This window comes from Magnolia sinica, chromosome 6 (genome assembly GCF_029962835.1).
Source record: "Magnolia sinica isolate HGM2019 chromosome 6, MsV1, whole genome shotgun sequence".
Taxonomy (NCBI): domain Eukaryota; kingdom Viridiplantae; phylum Streptophyta; class Magnoliopsida; order Magnoliales; family Magnoliaceae; genus Magnolia; species Magnolia sinica.
In genome coordinates this window covers 6525100-6548358 of record NC_080578.1, presented here as the reverse complement: position 1 = coordinate 6548358, position 23259 = coordinate 6525100, and the positions used below count along the sequence as shown (strand labels likewise).

General features: G+C 38.6%; 2 protein-coding genes across 3 annotated transcripts; one reads left to right on the top strand and one right to left on the bottom strand.

The window, feature by feature from the left end:
- Positions 1 to 3673: 3673 nt before the first annotated feature.
- On the top strand, positions 3674 to 9441 carry LOC131248089 (large ribosomal subunit protein eL43z). Of its 2 annotated transcripts, XM_058248140.1 has the most exons (5): positions 3674 to 3797; positions 7771 to 7810; positions 7894 to 7982; positions 8888 to 8970; positions 9090 to 9441. In XM_058248140.1, the coding sequence occupies exons 1-5, from the start codon at positions 3795 to 3797 to the stop codon at positions 9151 to 9153; spliced, it is 279 nt and encodes a 92-aa protein (XP_058104123.1). In that variant the 5' UTR covers positions 3674 to 3794; the 3' UTR covers positions 9154 to 9441. The 2 variants fall into 2 exon arrangements, with proteins under 2 accessions (XP_058104123.1, XP_058104122.1); XM_058248139.1 differs by lacking the exon at positions 3674 to 3797 and having other exon boundaries at positions 7765 to 7810.
- A 1586-nt stretch (positions 9442 to 11027) lies between these two features.
- LOC131248087 (phosphatidylinositol 4-phosphate 5-kinase 5-like) lies at positions 11028 to 19257 on the bottom strand. Its single transcript, XM_058248137.1, has 3 exons — positions 18096 to 19257; positions 12938 to 13196; positions 11028 to 11697 (listed from the first exon to the last, which is right to left on the bottom strand). Exons 1-3 carry the CDS (start codon positions 19079 to 19081, stop codon positions 11521 to 11523), a joined length of 1422 nt encoding a protein of 473 aa, XP_058104120.1. The 5' UTR covers positions 19082 to 19257; the 3' UTR covers positions 11028 to 11520.
- Positions 19258 to 23259: the final 4002 nt, after the last annotated feature.

The following is a 23259-nucleotide window of genomic DNA, read 5'->3' as shown; positions in this document are numbered from 1 at the left end:
TTACCTAAGACATGGGGCCACCTTGATGTATCTATTCTTAATCCACGCCGTTTATCTTTTTTTTTCTTTTTTTTTTTTCTAGACCATTTTTATGCATGATCCCAAAAACAAGCAAATCAAGTTGGTTTGGTAATTTATCATTAGTGGGTTACAAAAGTTTTGGATCAAGTGGATATTTATATTTTTCCTTAGTCCCAGCTCACGTGACCTTATCAATGAATGGGATAATAAATAAGCGTTACAAAAATATTAAAGTGCACCCTAAGAAGTTCTGAACGGTAGATAGTTTAATCACCATTGTTTCCTATGATCCACCTGAGATTTCAATCTTTTTCCTTTTTAGGATCATGCTCTACATGGAGAATTGGATTAGAGCATGATCCTGAGAAATGGATAGACAGCATGGATACAGAATGGATGCAACAAGGTGGGCCTATGGTAAGTTTATATATATATATATATATATATATATATATATATATATATATATATATATATATATATATATATATATATATATATAACAATCATGTTAAAGTATGATAAATTTATAATTTTTAACTCAATTCTTATACCTCTTCATTTTTTACCGAATGGCACTTTTTGAAGTCTTCGAGGAAAGAAAATAAAAAAAAGCCCTCGTGGTAGTTGTTAGACGTACAACAGTAGATTGAAAAGCCTTTTTTAAAGAAGGGATTATGAGTCCCACTAATCATGATTGGACCCCACACGGATACCTTCCAACCATACAAACTTTCCAAATAGTTTAGGGTCCTACTCTCTAGGAGAAACACTTAAAAACTCATCCTAATGAAAGAAATGAGAAGCTTATTCGAGTAGGGCTTATGGATGTGGCAGCAACTGTCCTAACAATTTCATGGGGTCCTCTCTCTCTTAAAGAAATTTGAAAACACTTCAACTATTAGCTTGGGTAATTAATTTCAGGGCATAACCCCCGAGAATGAGGGAGAAAGACATAAGGGGTGGACTACACCTGAGAAAAATCTCAAAAATAAAGGCTATCGTCATCTCCATTTGGGGGCCATATAGAGCTTGGATGAAGATGAAATCAATGCTCTCTGATGTCTCAAGATGTCCCGAATAAAATGAATAAATTAGATCTCCTAAAAAACTAGATTCGATCATGATTTAGTGGAATTTATAATTCTTATTTGAAAAAAAAAAAAAAAAAAAACTTCCAAGACAAGTTACCGCCGTACAAAAGAGCGGCTGGTAAAATGACATTTTTATTCTGTGAAAAAAAAAAAAACTAACGATCATAAAAGTATAGCTAAAACCTTAGTTTCCTAAGACTTTAAGGCTATCGTTATAAGAAAAAACCCTTTATATAGCTACCTAAAATTGCAATGATGATGATTTAATTTACTCAAAATTTTAACAAATTAAACAAGCGCCAAGCATTCAATCAATTTGATTTTTGTAATCAATGCTAAGTAAGGGGTGATTCACCCGATGGATGAGGTGAATTTAAAGTCTTAGGTGAGGCATGCAAACATTTTCCTTATCTTATTTTGAAGTACTTTTTCTCATCTTATTTTGAATGACTTTTCTTTATCAATCAACATTTGACTTTCAAAAAAACTGAGAAGATTTTGAACTAGAAATCCTCTACCGCCCCCATTATAGGTAGCAGACTGAGGCCATGCACCAATTAATGACCATCAACACCAAAAAAGCATCACGACAATGCAGTATGATGTCAAGGTAAGTTTTGTCAATAACATGGTTTAACCGCTACTGATACCTCCTTTATAGCTGAACTCGCTTCCTGTCCTAATCCAGGATAGGAGGAATACTCCACTGCATATAGAGTTTAGGCAACCAAAGCGGGATGTCATAAAATTTATCCATGAAGAATGAAATCAGGATATAGCTAAGGGTTAGCCCTTTTATGAGAATCTACCGTATCATGGAAGACAAAACCAAGTAGGCTCTGAACCACCTCTAATAGCCAAATCTCACCACTTCGAATCGTGACCAACTTATTCAAGTAGTTCAAGAAGTAATGGGCTCTTAGCCATATTACTACCCCGTTCAACCGTAAGCCCTATTCGAAATGGATTGATTGACAGTCTCCATTGTCACAACCAATTTTGTAGTTTTTCGATCATGGCGGCTGAGTGCGACTAAGACAGCCAAATTCGCTGTCTCTTAATCAAAACGAACGGGTTTGATAAGGACAACTGAATTTGCCATTTTTCAATCATGATAGTTGAATTTGACCAAGACGGCTGAAGTTGCCGTTTTTCGACTAAGACATTTGAATTTGACCAAGATGGACGAATTTGCTGACCAAGATGGCCATGTACCCAATTTTGATATTTTTTCGATTGAGATGGTCGGGTTCGACCAAGACCGTTGAAATTAATGTTTTTACATGACCGATCAATCACATTTATTGCGTCAAACAATGAATTAGCTTCACATTTACCTTTTACCAAAGCGCGAAACGATGTGGGGGCAATGTTGTGCCATATTTCTAACCGTTATTAGGAAACTCAATTGGAAATGACATGTGTTATAAAAAATAAAAGATATAATATACTAAAGATCTTCGACTATACTTGAAATGATTTTTATAGAATCACATTTGACGTAGTGACAAGACAGAGCATTTAAAATAAACTCAAAAGCAAATCAAGCAGCTGAGAGTCATCCTGAGTAATCGAGTGAGATGCGGTCAAGTTGGTAAAAAAACCTGAAGTGGTTAATAGGATAAGTGTCAAATTTACAAGGAAGTCCATATAAAGTCATGTAGTGTTGAAACAATTACAGTAATCGTCAGAACGTGAGAAGCATCTAGATGATTAATTTAATACTATAAATAACAAGGAAATACAACAGGAAAAAATCATCTCATACCAACCAAACTAAACAAAGTAAAAACTATATTTCGATTATCTTTCATTTACATTTCTTGATGTAATCCTTATCTTTATTAGTCATTTACATTTCTCAGTATAACTTTCAATCATTTATCTTTTACGGTCCTTAATGTAATCCGTAACAATAATTAAATAGTTATTAACTTTAGATGTAATTTACATTTATACTTATACGTTGGATTCAGTTCAAGTATAAGGTACAATTCTCTATCTAGAAAGGCATTTTCTAGTTGTTCTTTATTACTTGTAGTAAGATTTATTTATTATTATTGTTATTATTATTTTGTTTGATTTCTATTAAAGAGGAAAAATTATTTTATATGGAATATAGATACTTGACCTATCTTAAAAGAAATAACTCCATCCTGTAACAATCACCCAATGGCCTTTTCTAGGCGACCGGCCTTATTAGATCTTGGTCCCGTTTGGTCCATCTCCTATGTATTTGCCCAGCGCCTTAGGTCGTAGCTGTTAAGATGGAATATAGCCGTACATTTAATTTTGACACATGCACTAATCATGTGACGCCGTACATTTAATTTCGACACATATGCACTAATCATATGATGGAGATTGAAATAACAGCAACAGCATGCACCTACACGAGTGGGGCCATGGCTCAATGATCCAAACCGCTGATATGACCGGCCTTACCGATGACGGCCCATGCAACCAAAAATCCCCTCATTTTCGAAGATCCTCCCGAGTGCCCGTCTTTTAAAATGCACACGCGGACCACCAAAATTAAAAGGGTGCGTATTGAGCACCAGTCGCATTATTAAAGCATCACTCTCGCTATAAAAGCAAGAAAGCAAATTAGGGTTTCTGCAGCACTGCAATCCACTTTCCGTTGGCGCTGCGCATAGACCGTCTTCCCCGGCAGCGAATATGGTACGTATACGGTCGTCGTATTCTAACGTGCCCATATTTATTCTATTGCCTTAAGCTACGCATATGTATGGATGTATGGAAATGTGCTTCTGCTTCAAACGTTTCATCAGTATCATTTTACAGAGTTTTTTTTTTTTTTTTTTTTTTTTTTTTGTGTTTTTTTTTTGACACGAATATTGCTAAATATTTACGAAAATGCCATCGTCTTTACAACAACGATGGCTCTAATGAAAAGGAATTACGGAAATGCCACTGTCTGCATAAGAACGAGAACGAGAGCTCTGATTGATGTAACCAAATGGCCACACAAGCCGATTGATTAGGATTTGAAGAATCCCCCCGTTCAGATTGTCTTGACTGATGATCTGGACCACGGATCCGTGGTCTGATGAGATCAACGGTCAGATTACATTGTGGGGCTGAGAGGATCAATCAGATGGTACCTATATTTATAGGATTTATTTGTTTTTGTTAGTTACTAGGATTTGCTTTATTTAATAAATTTTCCTTTTTTGGTATTTTCATCAGTCTTGGTGGGCCACTTTTGGGGCACCAAACAATGTCCAAAAGATACGAAATTGGTCCCATTTGATAGCCTATTAAGTAAGCTTTTAAACGATTCCAAGATTATGCAATTCCGAGGCTGTTTGAATGAGTTATGGCCCATTTACATAAAGCCCATATGGTAGTGACGGGATTTAGGGGCAATTTGGTTATTTTTTAAATTATTAGGGGCTTCTCTACCTCATTTATGTCTTTATAAGCCTATGCTATGAGGTGTAAGGGATTATTATTATGATTGTGGAATAAAAGTTTAGTTTTCAGGTTTCTTTCTTTGGTTCGATTGGTAAAAGATCCGATGAGGGGTGTTTTTTGCGGTCTCAAGCATTCAGCTAGAGGATTGTTGGGTTCTTTCCCACAATCTCTTTCTTCTTCTTCTTCTTCTTCTTTTCTAAAAAAAATCTATTTGTACCCCCTTCATGGGTTTGCGTCACTGATTAGGCCACATGTATGCATGAGGCTGGCCATCTAGACACTGTATGTGTTCTAGCGTAGTGCATGCACGTGAGATCAAGCAGTTCATTACGTGAATCCTGTTGTGTAGATGGGGGGGCATCACATGTATTAAAAAAGGAAATGATTAAAACAAATTGGCCAACAGTTCACATTTAGTGCACATGTGGAGCTGAGGAATGGCCTAATTCTTGGATTATGGAAAATACATGGTGGGGTCCATGAAATGAATGGTTGGGATCTTGTACGCATTTGTCACTGGTTTTGGAATGTGAGATTCGGCAGTGAGACTGCCACCCCTGTTAGCATATCCCCCGGTGTCTACCTTTTGGAAGTTCTGAAAAACTTGTGATCATTTGTTTTTAAAAGGTTAAACCTAATCAAGTAATATAAAGATAAAGACTAGCATGTGATAAGGAAGGAAAGTTCAATGAGACATGATTCCTATGATGCGATAGAGAACCTAGCCATATAAATTAGTGAGTCTTGGCTATTTTCATCCAAGCTCAAACAATGTATAAGGCTATTAATTTATAAGCACACATTTGGGAGAGAATTAGTGAGAAGACGAGCTAAGAGTGTTCACATGATTAGACGCGTGGAGTGATAATTAGAGCTGTCCATCTTGAAGTTGGTGGACAAGGAACCGTGTGCATCTATGATTAATCATGGTTCAAGATATGTTTACGATTTTTGTATTGATTTATGATTTTTCAAATGATGTTATGCATATGCATGTGTAAGGCAAGTTTAACTAAGGAATTCTAACCGTTGATTTGATTTCATGAAAGCTGACATGTGGTATTGGAGCGTAGGTTAAGACCGCATAAATGCAAATCTATGATCAATGGAACATGTGGTATAGAGTGTAGGTTGAGACTGTACATATGCAAATCTATGATCAATGGAAAACTATGTAATTGTTTTCACCCATTTAATAGCATGGATCACATCTATATTGTTTCTCCGTGGTTATTCCAAATGATTATTTCCATTGAACATCAATAATTTATATGGATGTGAAAACAATGTTCTTGAAGGGGAATCTAGAAGAAGCGTGCATGGAATAACTTTAAGGTTTTTTTTTTTTTTTTTTCAAAATTTCATAGAATAAGCAGTTGGGAATAATCATGGGAGATAACAATGAAGTTCTTCATTATGTGATCTATATGCTATGAAATGGGTTGAAACGATTGTGTGATTTTTCATTGATAATGGATTTCATATGTGTTGTCTCAAAACCTATGCTATGATACCACATGTTAATTTTTATACAATAAATCAACGGTTAGGATTTCTTAGCCTAGATTGTGAAATGCATGCATAAACAATAACATCTGTTGGAAAAGCATAAATTGATACGGAAATTTAAAACATATCTTGGGCCATGACTAATTGAATACGTGGCATTTTCCTTTTCCTACTGGCTTCAAGATGGACTGTTTTGATTGTCACTCCACATTCTGCAAATGGGCAGGTGTATAGAGGAAAAGGTGGTGATAAGAAGGCAAGTGGAGGCACCCTTACCTTGAACCAGACACTCTAGCAGAGTTGGCAGCATATCAACATTAGGTTCCCCTTCAGTAGAGAAAGCTATAGAAAAACAGGTGTCACCTTCTTGCTTGGACTAGCTTGCTTTCTTTTCCGGTAGGCCAGCGTGGAGTGAAGTGGGTGGAAGTCAAGTCAATGAAGAACTCAACCTCTGGTGAGGTGGGCCAAGTGTCTTTAATTTATAGGTCTGGGTTCCCCTATCCCATTGTAGGAACCAAGTCCCACTGGTCTCTCCTTATTACATGCTTGCCCTATGGTTATCCTATGTGATAGGTTTAGCCTTTTGAAAACAAAAGAGCCCAGTTCTCCAAAACTCCCAAAAAAGAGACGTGCATACATGCGAGCCACCTAACACAGGAAATGCACTAACATTATCCAACTTAGTCCACATGCTATACGAAAACCTGTTTAAGATCCAAAACAAGACTCTTCATGGGTTCAATATTCAAATAAACCTCAATACATATGATGAATTGTCATGTACAATAGTTGGTTGATTATTGATTTGTCCAATCAAAACCAAGTTTGCAGCAATTAGCTGTTGATTTCATCTGCTCATTGTGATCAAATTGCCTCGAATTTCACTTTTCATTAATGGAGATGGCCTGTGTCACTTAGAAAGCAATATGGGTGTGAGTGTTAGACAGAAACAGACATCAGATGCTGATCCTAGAAACCAGGCCCTCCATCACTAAGTTTTGTGGCCACATCAAAAGAATTGTAGATATGCACCGACTGGGAATGGTAACATTGGAAGGTGAGCTCATCAGATGTATGATAAATGCATCTTGATTGGGGCACTTCAACAGGGCCATACATCATGTCGGCCATTTTGTGTTCCTTTGGTTGGACACCAATCTAACGGTTTTGGTATCCGATTATTCCTTGTTCCCTTGAATAGAAATTGTTCACCAAAATAAAATAAGGTATGAAAAATGTTCTTTCGATTCCTCATTGACGCACCTATGCTTGCATGACATTTGCCAATATTTTTAATGGTTAAGCCCCTGTTTGGTTGCCACTTAAAACTGATGTCATGTCATTTTAATTAACAGTAATTATGTGTTGTAGATCATAGTTTATATAAATTATGGGCTATCAAGATTAATTTTAATCCTTACCAAAATCTGTAATCAAATTGTAGATCACAGTTTATATAAATTATGGGCTATCAAGAATAATTTTAATCCTTACCAAAATCTCTAATCTTTGATTACTTTTAACTAAAATGAAATGAACTCATTTTTAAGTGGCAACCAAACCGAGTATACATTATGTTTGGATGTCGCAGAAAAATCTGGCAAGCACCCTGCTAGCAATTGGGGTACCTCCAAAATATACTTGTTTGCCCATGTTCCTTATCTCATACTCGGTACTGTTTCTCTGTTGATGCCTTCTGTGGATGCAGACCAAGCGTACAAAGAAGGCCGGAATTGTCGGCAAGTATGGTGAGTATTAGAATCATTGGTAGTGAATTTTAACTCTTCCACAAGAACAAGGTAGGGGTTGCTAAACCAATTTGACATTTCAGGTACAAGATATGGTGCCAGCTTGAGGAAGCAGATCAAAAAGATGGAAGTGAGTCAGCATGCAAAATACTTCTGTGAGTTCTGTGGGAAGGTATCTTTGAATGCCAATCCTCTTGTTTCATCCCCATTGCTTCATGCCTTTGATTCTCAAATGCTTGTATAGGCCTGGAGTATCGTTATTCATTCAGAGTAGAAAATATGGATAGAACTATGGGATACATTAGTATACTTAATTCTTCTTCTTCTTGTTCTTGTTTTTGGTGACTGCTTATCATATGCTTTGCAGCATTCATATTACCTACACAAATTACAATATTGAAAACCTTAAAAAATAATCAATTACATATTGACAGATGTTCACATACAAAGTTGTATGGAAACTTTAACATACAACACTTCTCCTGCCAACACATCACTGGTTTATAACATCCAATCCATGCAAATCGTGGAACGTCCAAAGACCATGATGGTCCATTCATCAGGCCCTCAAAATATGAAGACAACCAATGGTCGCACACTTCGTGCGTGCGCAGCCCACGAGTGGATTCTTCAAAATTTTGCTCCAGGTGATGTTCATTTAATGTTATGGCCCACCATTTTCACAATTCTGATGTACCCCCAAAGTGACTTGTCGGCATAAAATAAAAACATTGTATGTTAAATTTCCCATGCAATGTTGTATGTGACATTTACCGTATACTAAATTTACATGTTATACTGTAAAAATTTCTTAAAGATATGCATAGATTAGACAAATATTTTGTTTCTATATTTGGACTCTTTTAGTTCTTAAAAAAAATCTGATGATTTTACAATCAAAAACATCTAAATAACCCTACAGCCTTCTGTACATTGGAAGGATTTACTGTATCCAAAATTTTCAGAAGCTGATGAGTTGTACCTGCATTGTCTCTATATCCACGTCTCTATTTGGGTGTCATTGTTTCATGCAAATAATTCAGATACTGGTGCTGATTGGATATTCATGATACACAGTATGCGGTTAAGAGGAAGGCTGTTGGGATATGGGGTTGCAAGGACTGTGGCAAAGTGAAAGCAGGAGGGGCTTACACCTTAAAGTATTCCTTTCTTACTCTCCCTTCTAATGTTCTTTCCACTTCAAGATATTAAATGCACGAGCGATAACTGCTTTTGTAACTGCTGAGGTTTACTTATTCTTATTCTCTCTTGTTCTCAGTACTGCAAGTGCTGTAACTGTGAGGAGCACAATCCGACGGCTGAGGGAGCAGACTGAGGGTTGATGGAACCTGCCTGTTGGGGTCGCCAGTTATCGGATTTTGTTTCTTGAAATTACCTGGTCACATTCAAAACACTTGAAAACTGTTAGAGATGAGATTTTGGGTTGTTGATTTGAAGGCATTAAATTGTAGCTGGACTATTTGAGCTGATAGAGGGGATCTGTCCATGAAGCGCATGTTTCTCCTCACAGTTAGTGTGAGGGAGCAATCATCATGAGATTTCAGACAATAAGGCCTCTTGGATGTACCTGCCTGCAATTTATGATTGGTACATGATTTTGGTGGAGCCAATATCAGATGCGGACTGCGCATGTTTATGGGAATAGTCTACTTAAAACGAGGTGACTTTTGGCTGGAGAATTCCCAGCTGCTATTCAAATTGTTGATGAGCTGCTGCAGGATGTGGGGTTGTGGTTTTCCCAACTACCAAATCCATGGATTTCTGGAGGTGTGGCTTTGAAAAGTACATGGATTTGGCCAATTCTCACCAAACAACCAGGGGAGATTTGATAACCATGGATTTCACAGATCCTAGTCCCAAATCTTTGCATGTAGCCGACGTGGTTATTATTTCTCATGGGAGACATCCATTTTTAGTTGGGTAAGCCCTAGATTGATTAAGATGCCGTTCTCCTCTTAAATAGGGGGCACAACTGATCAGTAGGTTCCTAAGATACTGTTCTCCTCTTAAATAAAGTGGATCTTTTGCTAACTTAGTTACCACAGGCTATATTGGTGCACAGATGGTGCCTAATGAGTCGAACATGTTCTGAGAACATGGCAAGACCATCGTAGAGGACATAGTATCATGGTCCTCCCTGGGATCTGGATGAGGTTCCTACAGTGTACTAGGGTAAAGCCAAGCACAGCCCCACATGAGCTCGGGGCTGCTCGGTTGTTGTTGGCCAGTATTCTGAGCTAACTGTGATGTACCCAACAACAACGGAGGGGCCGGCCCACATGAGCTCGGGCGGCCCATCAGTTGTTGTTGGCCAGGATTCTGAGCTAACTGTGATGTACCCAATAATAAAAGAATATATATTATGTTGCTTAGTCCAGGGGTACCACCTACCTATAAGCAGGTCTTTCTATGCCTTTTTTAGATGGTGAGGAAAAGATTGTCAAATTACTTTTAATTTTACCAAGAATAATCAGCTTGGAGGATGGCACATCATCTCATGATGGGTCTGCAGCAACTCGATATATTTCTCTCGAACATGCAATCCTTGTTTTGTATAACTGTAAAACCCTCTGTATTTTGCCTATTAAATAGCAATACAATTCTAATCTTCAATCAGGTTGGATTAGATGACAAACCATTAGTTTGCCCCAAGGTCAACTGATGCATGGCTCGGTCATGCAAGCCCAAGATGTTTGTGGCCTTACAACACTACTGTTGGACCTACATCCTAAACAAGCATCCAAGTCATCGGACCATGATTTTGATCCACTTAACAAAAGGTACATACATAATGACTAGCACCTGTCCAGCCTCCAACGAATATTGTTGGATGCTCCTGAATATATAAATTAGAGCATCTCCCCAATTGATCTTATTGAGCCTTCCGGGCTCAGGTAAGTGGCAAAGGGGTTTCACCAGCAAGATGGACTACGAGACATTCAGCCCAGTGGTCCAACCACCATCACCGGCAAGCTACTGAATGTGTAACTTGCATAAATCGTCAAGGTGCCACAGCATGCACCGAGATGGTTGTGTTCATTTTTGTAGAATGATTAAGATCATTCATTCAACAGGGGAGAGACTAGGGCAAGCCAAATTCCATGATTGGTCGCCAGGTCAATGCCTACCTTACAACTACCATGGCGCAGTAAAACAAAGGAATTATGTTGGCTTTCAATTGATCAGAAAAGGGAAATAAGAAACAGGAATAATGCTCATCACCCATGTGTTGATCTTAATGTGAAGCCTCTCAAGTTCACATACAACAGAAGATTGGCTGGCCTGAGGTTTTAACCTGCACACCAGCACTTGAAAAAGAACACGACCCTTTACAAGAAAAAGAACCAAAGAAGGAAACAAAACAGGCCCCCCCTACTCTTGCACATCAGTGCTGCTACCTTCTTTCATACATCACTATACAAAGCAAAAGAGAAACCAACCTGCTCCTCAATCAGGCCATCTTCTTCAATGTCTGATATCGGTTCCAAGCAGGCACCTTCAGTTGCATCAGTTGGGAAAAAGAAAGGAAAAAAAAAAAGAAAAAGGGGGGGGGGGGGGGCGTGGTGGTGTAGAAGTGACAGCAGTGCTGAAAATTTTGATTTTAGTCCTCTTATATCTCAGATCAATCCCTTCCACTTGATTATGCCAGTGATATGCCCCCATGATTTATGGAAACATGCGGAAAAAACTCACACAATTGGGATCGGTATGCCATCTTCATTGCCGTTATTCGTCCGCTTTTGCACAGCTTTCACTGCTGCTACTCTTGCTGCATTGGCTGCTTTGTTGGCCACTGCTACCGCCTTGTTCACCCTCTCATCAACCCTGGCCACATCAAATGCTTTCTCTGCTGCTCGTCGAGCTTCCTGATTATTAAAGGAGAACCATCAGCAAGGTTCCTTTTTTTTTCTAACAGTTTTATGATCAAGCTGGGTCAGACAGGATCCCCTACCACGCATAGATGGCGAATCAATGGGTTAATTGTTTAGATGTAAGAAAATTTGCCCTGAAATGTTATGACTGAGCTTGGAGGACAAGGATATATGTTTTGTTGCTCATCACCGTTTACAAATGGTGGCAACTTGTCTACCAACAAATTTAAATAAATGCCCGCCAATCCAGACCGTTCAAATTGGGGGCCCAATGTGGATGGGGCATAGCCAGAAAATCAATTGATAGAATGATCCTAAGGGCCTGTTTGGCCGGGCAGATTGGATGGGATTGGAAGGGATTGGAAGATAGATCCCGGGATTGGCCAGGCGTGCCAAACAGACACAGGATCCTAATCCCGGGATATAGCAATCCCATGGATCTTAAGACAATCTACTGGCATCACCATCATTACCTTTAAATCCCATCTAATCCAACGTAATCCCTTCAAAATTGCCTGTGACGTGTTTGGTTTGAGGGATTGAAAGGGATTGGAAGGTTTAATCCCGGGATTGGCCAGGCGTGCCAAACAGACCGGATATAGCAATCCCATAGATCTTGCACCAATCCACTGATGCAGCTATCATTACCTTGAAATCCGTGCAATCCACTCTAATACCATCCAATCCCATCCAATCTGCCTGACCAAACAGGCCCTAAACATACAATTGGTTACCATCAAACAGACGGCTAAAAACGAACTCGTGACCAGTCAAATTCAGGAGGTAAAGGTGGTTAGTATCATCAAACAGTGTAATTTTTGGGTTATGCCACATCCACAACAGAACTCACAATCTGGATGGGGTGGATCGCAGAATTTACCCCATGCATACAATGGATGAGTAATTGACCACCATTTAGAAAAAAAGAACAAATCACCTACAACCATTTTTACACCAAGACCTGTTTTTTATGCCTTCAGAATGTTTGCTTCCACTTCTTCCGCTGAAAATAGCAGTTTTGGGGGCAAATTTCTTGTAACAATTGATGGTATGTAAAGTTAGCCTAGGACCAGGTCAGGTGATCAGTTGTCTTAAGATTAAATGGCAGTCACTGCAGATGATGTATCGATTTCTTATTAATTCTCATTTTACCCTCTCGCCATTTCGTCTTTTGCTGCTGCTTTTGCAATTCACTTGCATATTTTAAAAAATGGGGAATAGAAAGTTCTATTACCTGGACTGCATTGAGTACTTTCGAATGGTTGACAGCGACGGGAAATCCAGCATGAGTGTTCTGTGTGCTCAATGTATCAAGGACACCATTTTGCCAGTGGCCTGACTGTGTCTCTCCATTTCTGAATGTATACATCCCAAGTCCCTGCCTTCTTCCCTCATGCCAGGCTCCCTCATACCGATGTCCATTTGCAAAACAATAGACACCAAATCCATGCATCTTGTCTGCAAAATATTCCCCAGAATACGTGTCCCCGTTTCTGCAAGTGGTGGCTGAATCAGTGCCCAGAAACTGGATAAAAAATATTTGTCCACTACACAGCTATCAAAAGCACATGCGATCAAATTTTAATGCTAGATGTGTAGTCCGCCAAACTGTCATTCCAACATTAGCCATAGCGATGAGATCAAAGTGTGGGTTTAACGTAATGAGACACAAAAACCTTGTCATATTTGCACTTCAGGTCGACCAATCTGCCCACGTTGAATAATGTAAGATGATTGAATGGGCATGAGCAATAATACTTACAAGGAAATCCAACTAACCACATGCTAGAAAAAACGAAACTCCATAGATAGATTCTTTGCACATGAACTTAATAGAGTAACCCAAAAGTTGATGCATGTGGTGTGGTGGCTAGTAAGTCGTTCATCAACAATCTGTTACATGTAGGAACTGCATTTGTGAGGACAACTAGCTACAATTCAGTATGTTGTAAAGCAGAGATGCAATGAGAGTCAGATAACACTTACATGTGCATGATTTTTTTATTTTTTTTTTCAAAGGTCACTTACAAATGCATGATAAGATCAAACAAGAAAAATTTACCCAGCAGGCATACTTAATTTTGAGCCACGCATCCATCGTGTTCATATTGGATATTCATATGGTTTACACATGAGCCTGGTCTAGATTCCCTAAAAAAATTGTTGCCCTCATGTTGTGATATGCACATGTTGCATGCATGCTATTACTCACTTTTGGAAGAATACGATACATACTCTTGCATATCTGTGACACCTAATGAGATTTTCTGGTTTCATGAAATATTTCTGGTCCCCAAAATGACCAATTTTGATATCTTGGATTAATAATTCATGACAGTGGTGAGATTGAGAAGTTGCTCGTTGAATTCAAGCTGGGTGGAAGAAGTGGAGATGTGCCTTTGGAGTCTTATGTGTTCGTCTAGTAACAATCAAACTAAAAGGAAAATTTGTCGGGTAGTTATAAGACTAGTTATGCTTTATGGGATAGACTGTCGAGCAGTTTAGGGACAACATGTGCCTAGGACGAGGGTAGTTGAAATGAGGATGTTGACATGGATGAGTGTAAAGACGACAAAGGATAGAATTAGAAATGAATGCATTCAAGGGAACTTAGATGATTTGGTCATGTGCAATGGAGACCAAGAACTGTGCTAGTTAGGACTAGGAGTGAGTTGGTTTAAGTTGAAGGTTCTAAACAGGTCAAGGCCCAAAGGGATGTAGGTGGATGTAGTAAGAGAAGACTTAATAACCTATGGTTTACTTGAGGATATGGTCCTTGATAGAGTGGAATGGTGGAAAAGGGTTCATGTAGCCAACCCTGAATATTTGGGAAAAGGCTTAGATGATGATGATGATCAAACGTGTCTGTCATACCTGAAATGGTGCCCAACTTCTTGTTGCAGGTGGGGACATCTTCCGTGCATGCTTGGGTTCAGGAACATTACACACTTTGTAATTAAACCCTTTCCTCCACAGATATGTAAGATCAGCATTCTGTTTAGATGCCAAAATGCAGTGTTCAACACCTGTGTTGGGCACAAATCAACACCTCTATTTGTAAAATCAACGACTTACGTTTTCTTCTCGTAGTTTATTAGCAATTATATACCTTCTTCTATAGTCATCTGGGTAGGGGATTCCTAACATCTGCATTAAGATACAGTTCCAATTTTGGTGGGCCCCATGTGTTCCAATTCAGATTTGTAAATGCAGAGTGGGACTCTCCCATGCTTAATCACATTTTTGGATCTCTTAGTTTCTTTTTTATTTAAACCTCACATAATTGTGATTAAGCAGGGAAAAGTGCTGCACCGCACTAGCAAATCTCACGTGGAGAAATGCAGTGTGGCACTTTGACATGCTTAACCACATTTTTTTGGATCTCTTACCCTTTTTTTTTGGTTAAAAACTTATGTAATTGTGATTAATCGGGGAAATGTGCCACTTGGCACTTACAAATCTGATGTGGAGAAATGCAGATAGGCACTTATAAATCTGGAGGAGAAGAACAACAATAGAATGGTCAAATCCACTCCAAAAAACTACCCACAAATCCACGCCCAAAAATCTAGATTTGAGATGAACAAATCTAGATTTAGATTTGGGAAGGACATGGTGAAGAGGAGAGGAGGAAGATGAGATCCTAAACATGTAAAATGTGTGTTGTAATGTGTGTGTGTGTGTGTGTGTGTGAGAGAGAGAGAGAGAGAGAGAGAGAGAGAGAGAGAGAGAGAGAGACAAATTGGCTTGCCTGATCAACTTGGACTCGCCTGGTCAACTCGACCCAGTGACTAACCAAATCTCGGACTGAATCCTGGTTTGCAAACTATGGAGAAAATACATTTCCTTTATCTTATGCATATGTAAAGTGATACTTGTGTAATAATACATCTCCAAATATCAGTATTTGCTTGTATCAATGTGACAGCATGTTGTCCCCGGTGTTTGGTACCTTATGCTAAGAAAACTCCACATCAACTGGAGAGAAAATGATCCCAGCACACTTTGCAGATGTGCTTTGAAATGCTAGCATCGAATTCATTTTATTTTATTTTATTATTATTGTTATTTTTTTTTTTTGAGAAGTAACGCAAATTTCATTGAAAAAAAAATACAGAAACAGAAACAGGAACAGGAACAAAGATAAGGCCGATGATCAGCCGAGGAGGCGGATTAGCTAAGAGGCCAGAAAAGAGAGATTACAAGATTTTAGCTTCTCCACAGAAGCAGACCAATACACTATGAAATCAAATTCGTATTTGTTTACACCTTGCAGAATAGACAAGACCCAACTTTAACGAGTTGGGCTCACCAGTTGAATGAAGCTTCCTTCGAGAAAGTCCAGCAGGTAAATATTTTCATGTCCTTTTTTTCCGTCTTCAAGCCTGTGGGGCTTGATACTACGTCTTCCCTCTAGCAAGGCCACACACTAAGCAACTCCCTCGAGCTAGGAGCCCAAGCAAGTAATGTTCAGTGTTAAAGGCAATCCAAGCGCAAGCCAAAGGCATATGTGGGCCACTTGTGCCTCGCATGGTGCAAGTAGGTATCATCCACAGGTGACTAAAAATGTGTACATTGGCATCCAATACAGGTGTAAAGAAGTGTGGGTGGTTGAGGACTTTGGGGGGAGTAGCCTAAAGAAGGTCTAAGTTTGAATAGGCACATAATAATTTTATATTTATTCAATTCTAGTGGCACTATTCTAGTTTCTCGGTATTTTTTATTAGTTCATTTATATCATGTTAGTTTCTAGTTTCTCGGTATTTTTTATTAGTTCATTTATATCATGTTAGTTTCTAGTTTCTCGGTATTTTTTATTAGTTCATTTATATCATGTTACTCTCTCTCTCTCTCTCTCTCTCTCTCTCTCTCTCTCTCTGTGCAGGGGCCATAGGGGCTGTTGCCCTATCTGAGATTAGTTGGAATGCTCCACTTCTTTTCACACCACAAATTATTCCAGGTTTGGCATGTAGCAGTGAAGACTCATGGAAATAACATGACTGGACTTAAAGCTGAAAAGCTCCATGGCCGATCTGTGTTCCAACTTTATGCAGTGAAATTCAAGAAAAGGATCACCACAAGAGAAGGGCAAGTTTCTATGGCAGAGATTCCATGATTGGGTCTTGAGGATGATGCTTTATAATGGTAAAGCACATAGTTTGGACTGGTTTTGCTGCAAGCTGTCAAAAGGAAGAAAGTGAATTTGGGTGGTGGTGCTATCAGAGAAATTGCTAGTGGAGCTCTTATCATGCACTTTTACAAGTACATGGTACTGTCAGTTACCACTCAAGTAGTGGTGTACTTGTGCACCATCCAAGAGTAGAACCACACAACATTTCAGGAATAACTTTTACAATGTTAAATTCGTACATCGAAAGAATTTCCAACCATGTAGTGCTTAGGATCTGAGGCTGAGCACAGTAAGTGCACAAAAATCCTGACAATGGCAACAAAATACCCTGACAATGAACCCTTTCTTCCCAGATTGCATAGAGACATGACATGCCACTGACAATCAATGACCATGAATCGGAAGGCCGTAAGTCAGGTCAGCATTAAAAAATTTTGGGTTCAAGCATGGTCCTAAAGTTATGTGATAAAAAGTTACTTGGACAAGATATTGGTAAAAAATAGCAAAAGCAACCATGAGTACATGTTGTAACAAAGATCTGTAGGAAGAATCAACCTTGTCGTGCTGATATATAAAGAAACAATCAGAACCTTGTTGTTAACCTTTTAAGTAATCGATGAAAAACCCATCAAAAGAGTAATTGAGTGGACACATAAATTGATGAAACCTTCAGGATATCATATCAAATGGCAACAGAATTGTGATACTGAAAACAAAAGGAAACACACCCTCCAACTAAGTAGTCGGATACAATATGATGATGTAAAGGAATTAGCGGTGAAAACTGCTTTGCCCAAAGAAAAAGAGGCATTACTAAAACCACACTCAGCTTGAACTTTGTTTCTATCAAAAATTTGGAAAGGTCTGATAAAGAAAACAATTCTACTATAGCCAAATGAGATTCTTAGTCCGAGAATCCAAACTCAGGATCCTAAGAACACAATGGCCCTTAAAAAATGGAGAATTAAGATGTTCGAGAACCAATATTTCAAATTCATTTATAGGAAAGAAAGTATCCACAAAGCCCAAAACATGATGATAAAAAAGCAAGAACACCCAAATTTAGTAACTCCTAAAAAAAAAACATAAATTCCCAAAAAAATAAATCCACAAACACATTGAGTGAACCATAAAATCCAAATCAATCAATCAATTAAAATTTTTGAACCCAGCAATCCAAATACGGCAAATTTACAAATCCAGTCACTCAAATCCAATAACACCAATTCAAGAATGGATGGGAACCCGACATCTCAATTACCTGAAATGGTAGTGCCCGAGACCGTGCTTGACTCCCCACTTGAATTCCCCAACATACCGGCTCCCGTCCTCGCACGTGTGGACCCCACACCCATGGCTCTGCCCGCTCAACCACTCGCCGGCATACACATCCCCTGTGTAAAACCTATACACCCCGAATCCATGCCTCAACCCCTGCCTGTACTGCCCGCGGTAGCGGCTCCCCCTCGCCCATGTCTCGACCCCATACCCGTCGTACTTGTCGTCGACCCAGTCCCCCTCATACCGTCCGCTCATGTAATAGTAATAGACCCCACTGCCAGAGCACTTCCCGTGGTGGAATTCTCCCTCGTAGACATCCCCGTTGCTGTAGACCTGGACACAGGAGCCCGACACAGCCCGCTTGTCGGACTTGGGCCGGGAGCCGATGGACCAGAGGACGGGCGTGGACGGACGGCGGGCGGAAGACGAGGAAGTGGATGAACACGGGAGCTTGAGGGGGAAGGAGCGACGGAGAAGAAGCCGGATAGAGGGGAGGCGAGGGAGGGCGAGGTTGAGGGAGAGAAGGAGGGCAGCGGAGAAAGCAACGGCAGATAAGAAGTCGAGAAGGAACGAACGGTGGGGATTGGATAGGAAGAAATACAAGGAGGGAAGCGAAAGCAAGAGGAGGAGACGGAGATGGATGCGGAGGCGACGGACGATTCGGAAGGCGGTATTGGCAAGAGATGAGGAAGATTTGGTTGTAAGAGTGGGGGAATTGGAGGAATGGAAGGAGGTTAGGGTTTGGGAATGGGAAAGGGAAGAAGACTGGTTCATGATGGGTCTCTTGTGAGGGGTAGAGATGAAGAGGGTGGGGATTTCATTCTGGTTTTGGGTGCGCTGGGATTCGGGAATGTGGATTTGGATGTGGGGCGGTAATGAAGGGTGGAGATGAGGTGGGGTTGTGTAATCGGAAGAGATGCAGGTGCTTTCTTTCCCGATCTGGAGGTCGGATTTCTTATGATGCATTTACATGTATGTCTGAACTCGGGTTTTCTCCTCTCTCTCTCTCTCTCTCCTCTTCTCTTTCTTCTTTCCTTTCTTACTCTTTTCTGATGTGATTTGAATTTTGATTTGGATTTGGATTCGAAGGGATGTGGTTTTGAAGTTTTCTCTCCTCTCTCCTCTCTCTCTCTCTCTCTCTCTCTCGCTCTTTTCTGGGATTTTTTTTTCTCTTTTTCCTTTTGGCTTGGGAAAAAGGCAGGAGAATATGGCACTTGATTTGTACCAAATTACGATAATGTCACTAGTTCTTTTTTATTTTTATTTTTTTTAAAGAAAAACAATTGATACTCTGGTTGAGTTTTATGATGATACGCAGGCACTTGGTAATTGCATACGTAGTGTAGAATTAATTCAAATAAAACCGTCCAGGTTATGGTTCCCAGTTTTGATGCGTCTTTAACCAAGCATCACTCTTATTTGGCTGTTTGAATTGGCGGATATTTACCGGACAGTTGTAAATGTATTATCCGATGGTTCTATTTCATCATACTAGTGTCCACAAATCAGATATTAGGTTTCGTCAGAATATTTTATTTTGGGATTATGAATTGAAAACAGTGATTTACACATTTTAGTCGGTTTAATTTGAGTCAGAATATCTTATTTATATAATTTCTGAGTGCATGCGTATCAACCGTCATAGTCTGCCAGAGTGTGAATAACTCCCTCATTTTTTTGAAATGATGGATGGTTTTTAGACCTCCGCGCGTGAATTTGGAGGGGCTCGCGGCGTACGTGTGGAGATAGGGGCCGTTCGTTATGCTTGTGCGCGATGTGAACATTCATTGGATTGATAACTGCTGTGGTCCCGATGATGATTGCAGCCCCTTTTATCAATGGTTGGTACATCTACCTCTTCCTTTCCAGAAATGCCAAGTGCAGGCCGTGAAGCCGGCCTTAAAGTGTACTCGACTCGCACGTGGAGACAGACACACGTGATGAGAATGGAGTCATGGAGCCGATATTAGCTATCCCCGCTATCCACACGTGCGCATAGATGGGCAATTGGTGAATTTCTTTCAACCGTTCATTTTATCTTGTACACGCATGGACCGTAATGATCACATCAGCCTGCATTTTGAGACTTTGCATCCACCACCAGGGTTCGCCTGAGATGATTGGCTACGATCCTGCACACGTGTTCTTCCTTCCACGCATTGGACGGGATGGACGGATGCAAAAACAGGTAGCCATTGTTTACACCCATTCTTTTTTCGTGGTAAAACCGTAGATGTAGAACAGTGTAAAGGCGTACTGTTCTAACACTAAATAAGCAAAAGCGTTGGTGTATGTATCAAAGAAGGTGGGTACTAATATCAATACCTATAAAATAAGGAACACCATCTTGATCATGACCAGCTTCGTTAACATTTCATCTGTACCGTCCAACATCTAGTCCTACAAAATCCACACCATTTACATCCTCTGACCTTCTGACAACCGGCTTTCTGTAGACCATTACGAACGTTACAAAGTTGTGCGATCGATTGAATGGCTGAGATCATCCGACCGATGCAAATTTGAATTTCCTATTTATTGAAGGTCTAGATATGCAAGCATTACTATTGATGATTACCAACCAACCTGATGATGTTCCTGAAGCTATAACATCACTATGTCATGTCCGTTGGGATTGGAAAATGGAAACACTCCCTTGTGATGTAGCAAACCCACACCTTAATCTGCCACGCAGACATGTTCATTAGCAATTGAAGAGAAGGGAATGTGGATGATGATCCATTGATGGTATGTGTTCAATCCCAGCTTTAAAAAAAAAAAAACCAGAAAAAATCATGGCCATTCAAATAAAAGAAAAAGCAAACTCACATTTGAGATTTCAATATTTTGACCTATCTTATTAAAAATAAGAAAAAAAGCGTACTTCTTCGAGTTGATTGTTATGCTTTAGATCTTCCTAGTTGTCTATTAAAAGAAAATTAAGGCTTAAAACAAAATGATGATAAGTAATTAACTTAAGAGGCTTGAATTTATATGATCATGGTCTTGGCATTTCGCTAATTCACAGTAATCGCCGTTTGGGTCATATCCTAGTTAATTGGAGTTAGCCAGTTGAATTCTGTTATGACATTTCACAATGTTATAGATCTCCACAATTTATGTGCCTAATTAGTATAATTCTTTATCTTTACACATGATCAAACCATTAAAATCTACCTTCCTTTATTTGATTACCTATATGTGCTTATCCCAAAGTTTTTTAATTGCATTCATTTCTAATTCTATTGGTTTTTTTTTTTGTTTTTTTTGTTTGTTTGTTTGTTAGACATCTATCTCAACAATCCATGTGAAAATTAAGTGCAATATCTAGCCTTTTGTTCAAACTAAGGGACATGAAATGTCTAAACATGCAATTGTATTTAGGTGAAGAAAATAATGCAAGAAGAGTATAAATAAGATAACTCTTCCCTTAATTTAAAATAAATTGATTTAAGAGCATGTTTGTTTCACCTATTACTCAATAATGTAAAGAAAATATGTTATTATATTATGATTTTATTTATTAAATGGAACATGAAAATTGTTGATCAAATGCAATTGTATTTAAGAAATGGGTAGATAAAAGAAATTACAATCACGCTCCTTTTTTTGACATTGTTATGAAAATCTTAAATTTGAACCATGACATTAATGTATCTTGGTAATGATTTAACACTAGAGTTTTTAAAAAATGCGTCATTACAATTTGCAATTGATAAATCAAACACAAGAATTGACAATCGAATGCAAATGTTGTAGAAGACAGTAATTTATAATGATTGTATACTCCTTAACATTACATGACTAATTAACATAACAAACAAGTCTCCAGGTCAAGTAATTTTATTATGACAAATGTGATTTAGTTACCAACTCTAATAAATCCTGCACAATTCTATTAAAGAAAGAAACATTAAAACTGTCTGGATGGTCATTTAAATACATTATCAAATTGAAATATTGGTCCAAGGAGCAACAAAGGCATGGTTTTATTCCTTAATGATATTTGTGGGTTTGTGATCTAAATCATAATTACATTACTTTGAAATTGGGCATGAAAGAAATGTAAGAATAGTTTTAAAGCTACTTTCTTCTGATGAATACTAAGGGTTGTTTGGCTACGAGAAAAGTTCATCTTTGATAATTTATTTAGATCATGCTAACCCCAAACAAGCTACTTCGGCCTAAATATACTGGATTAGCTATTTAGGTGATCGTGTTTCTCAAGCATCCAAAAATATTAAAGGATTGTCCGGTACTTATGATGCATATGCACATTGATAAGTTGACATATGTATAATACTTAAAAGAAAAAAAAAAAGTACTAGGCCACATACTACTTAAAGATATACAATACACCGTGCTTGATAATATAACGGGCCATATGCTACATATGAAAGACACCTAAAAACTATGTAAAACATGCCATTTGCAACAAATGGGGTGCTACACGTCGTGGTCACTTAATGGTTACATAACACATTTGTAGTGCTTGATGGTGTATGTGGAGCATACATACAAGGTGTGAATGATCTGACCTATACCATAATAGAGATAAGAAGCACTAGGTGTTCATGGATAATGAGTATCTCCATCAGTCAAATATTAGGATAAGATGTTCTCATTTATTTGGGGTCTATATAAAAACCCTCAAATAAAATCACGAATAAGTTGATACACTCTAGATAATTATTCATAACAAAAATTTGTTTGCATCTAGATTAACCTCTATCCTCTTTAATGCAATAATATTCTCAATTTTATTTAAGGGGTTGTTTTGCACCTTGTAATTGAGGAGGTTTAAGAGGAACTAAGGATATTTTAATTTAAATCCATTGTTTGGTGCTGTATATTTGAAAGTAAATAGATTAAGGTAAATATATACTTTTGGTGTGCTTGAAGCCTTACAATTTTGTTATGATTTGTAATAGGAGTGAAATACCTTTTTAGCTCTCCTTTTAAAGTTTAGAAAGTTACACATCTAACAAATGTGTTGCTAGGCTATTCTAATTTGTTATACACATAAGTGGCACATTGATGATATCTTAAAACAATCTAATTATCAACTACAATACTAAAATCACCTCAGTAGAATAATCTTAACTATCCAAACATTGGCCATCCAAATGGATGGTTAAAAAATG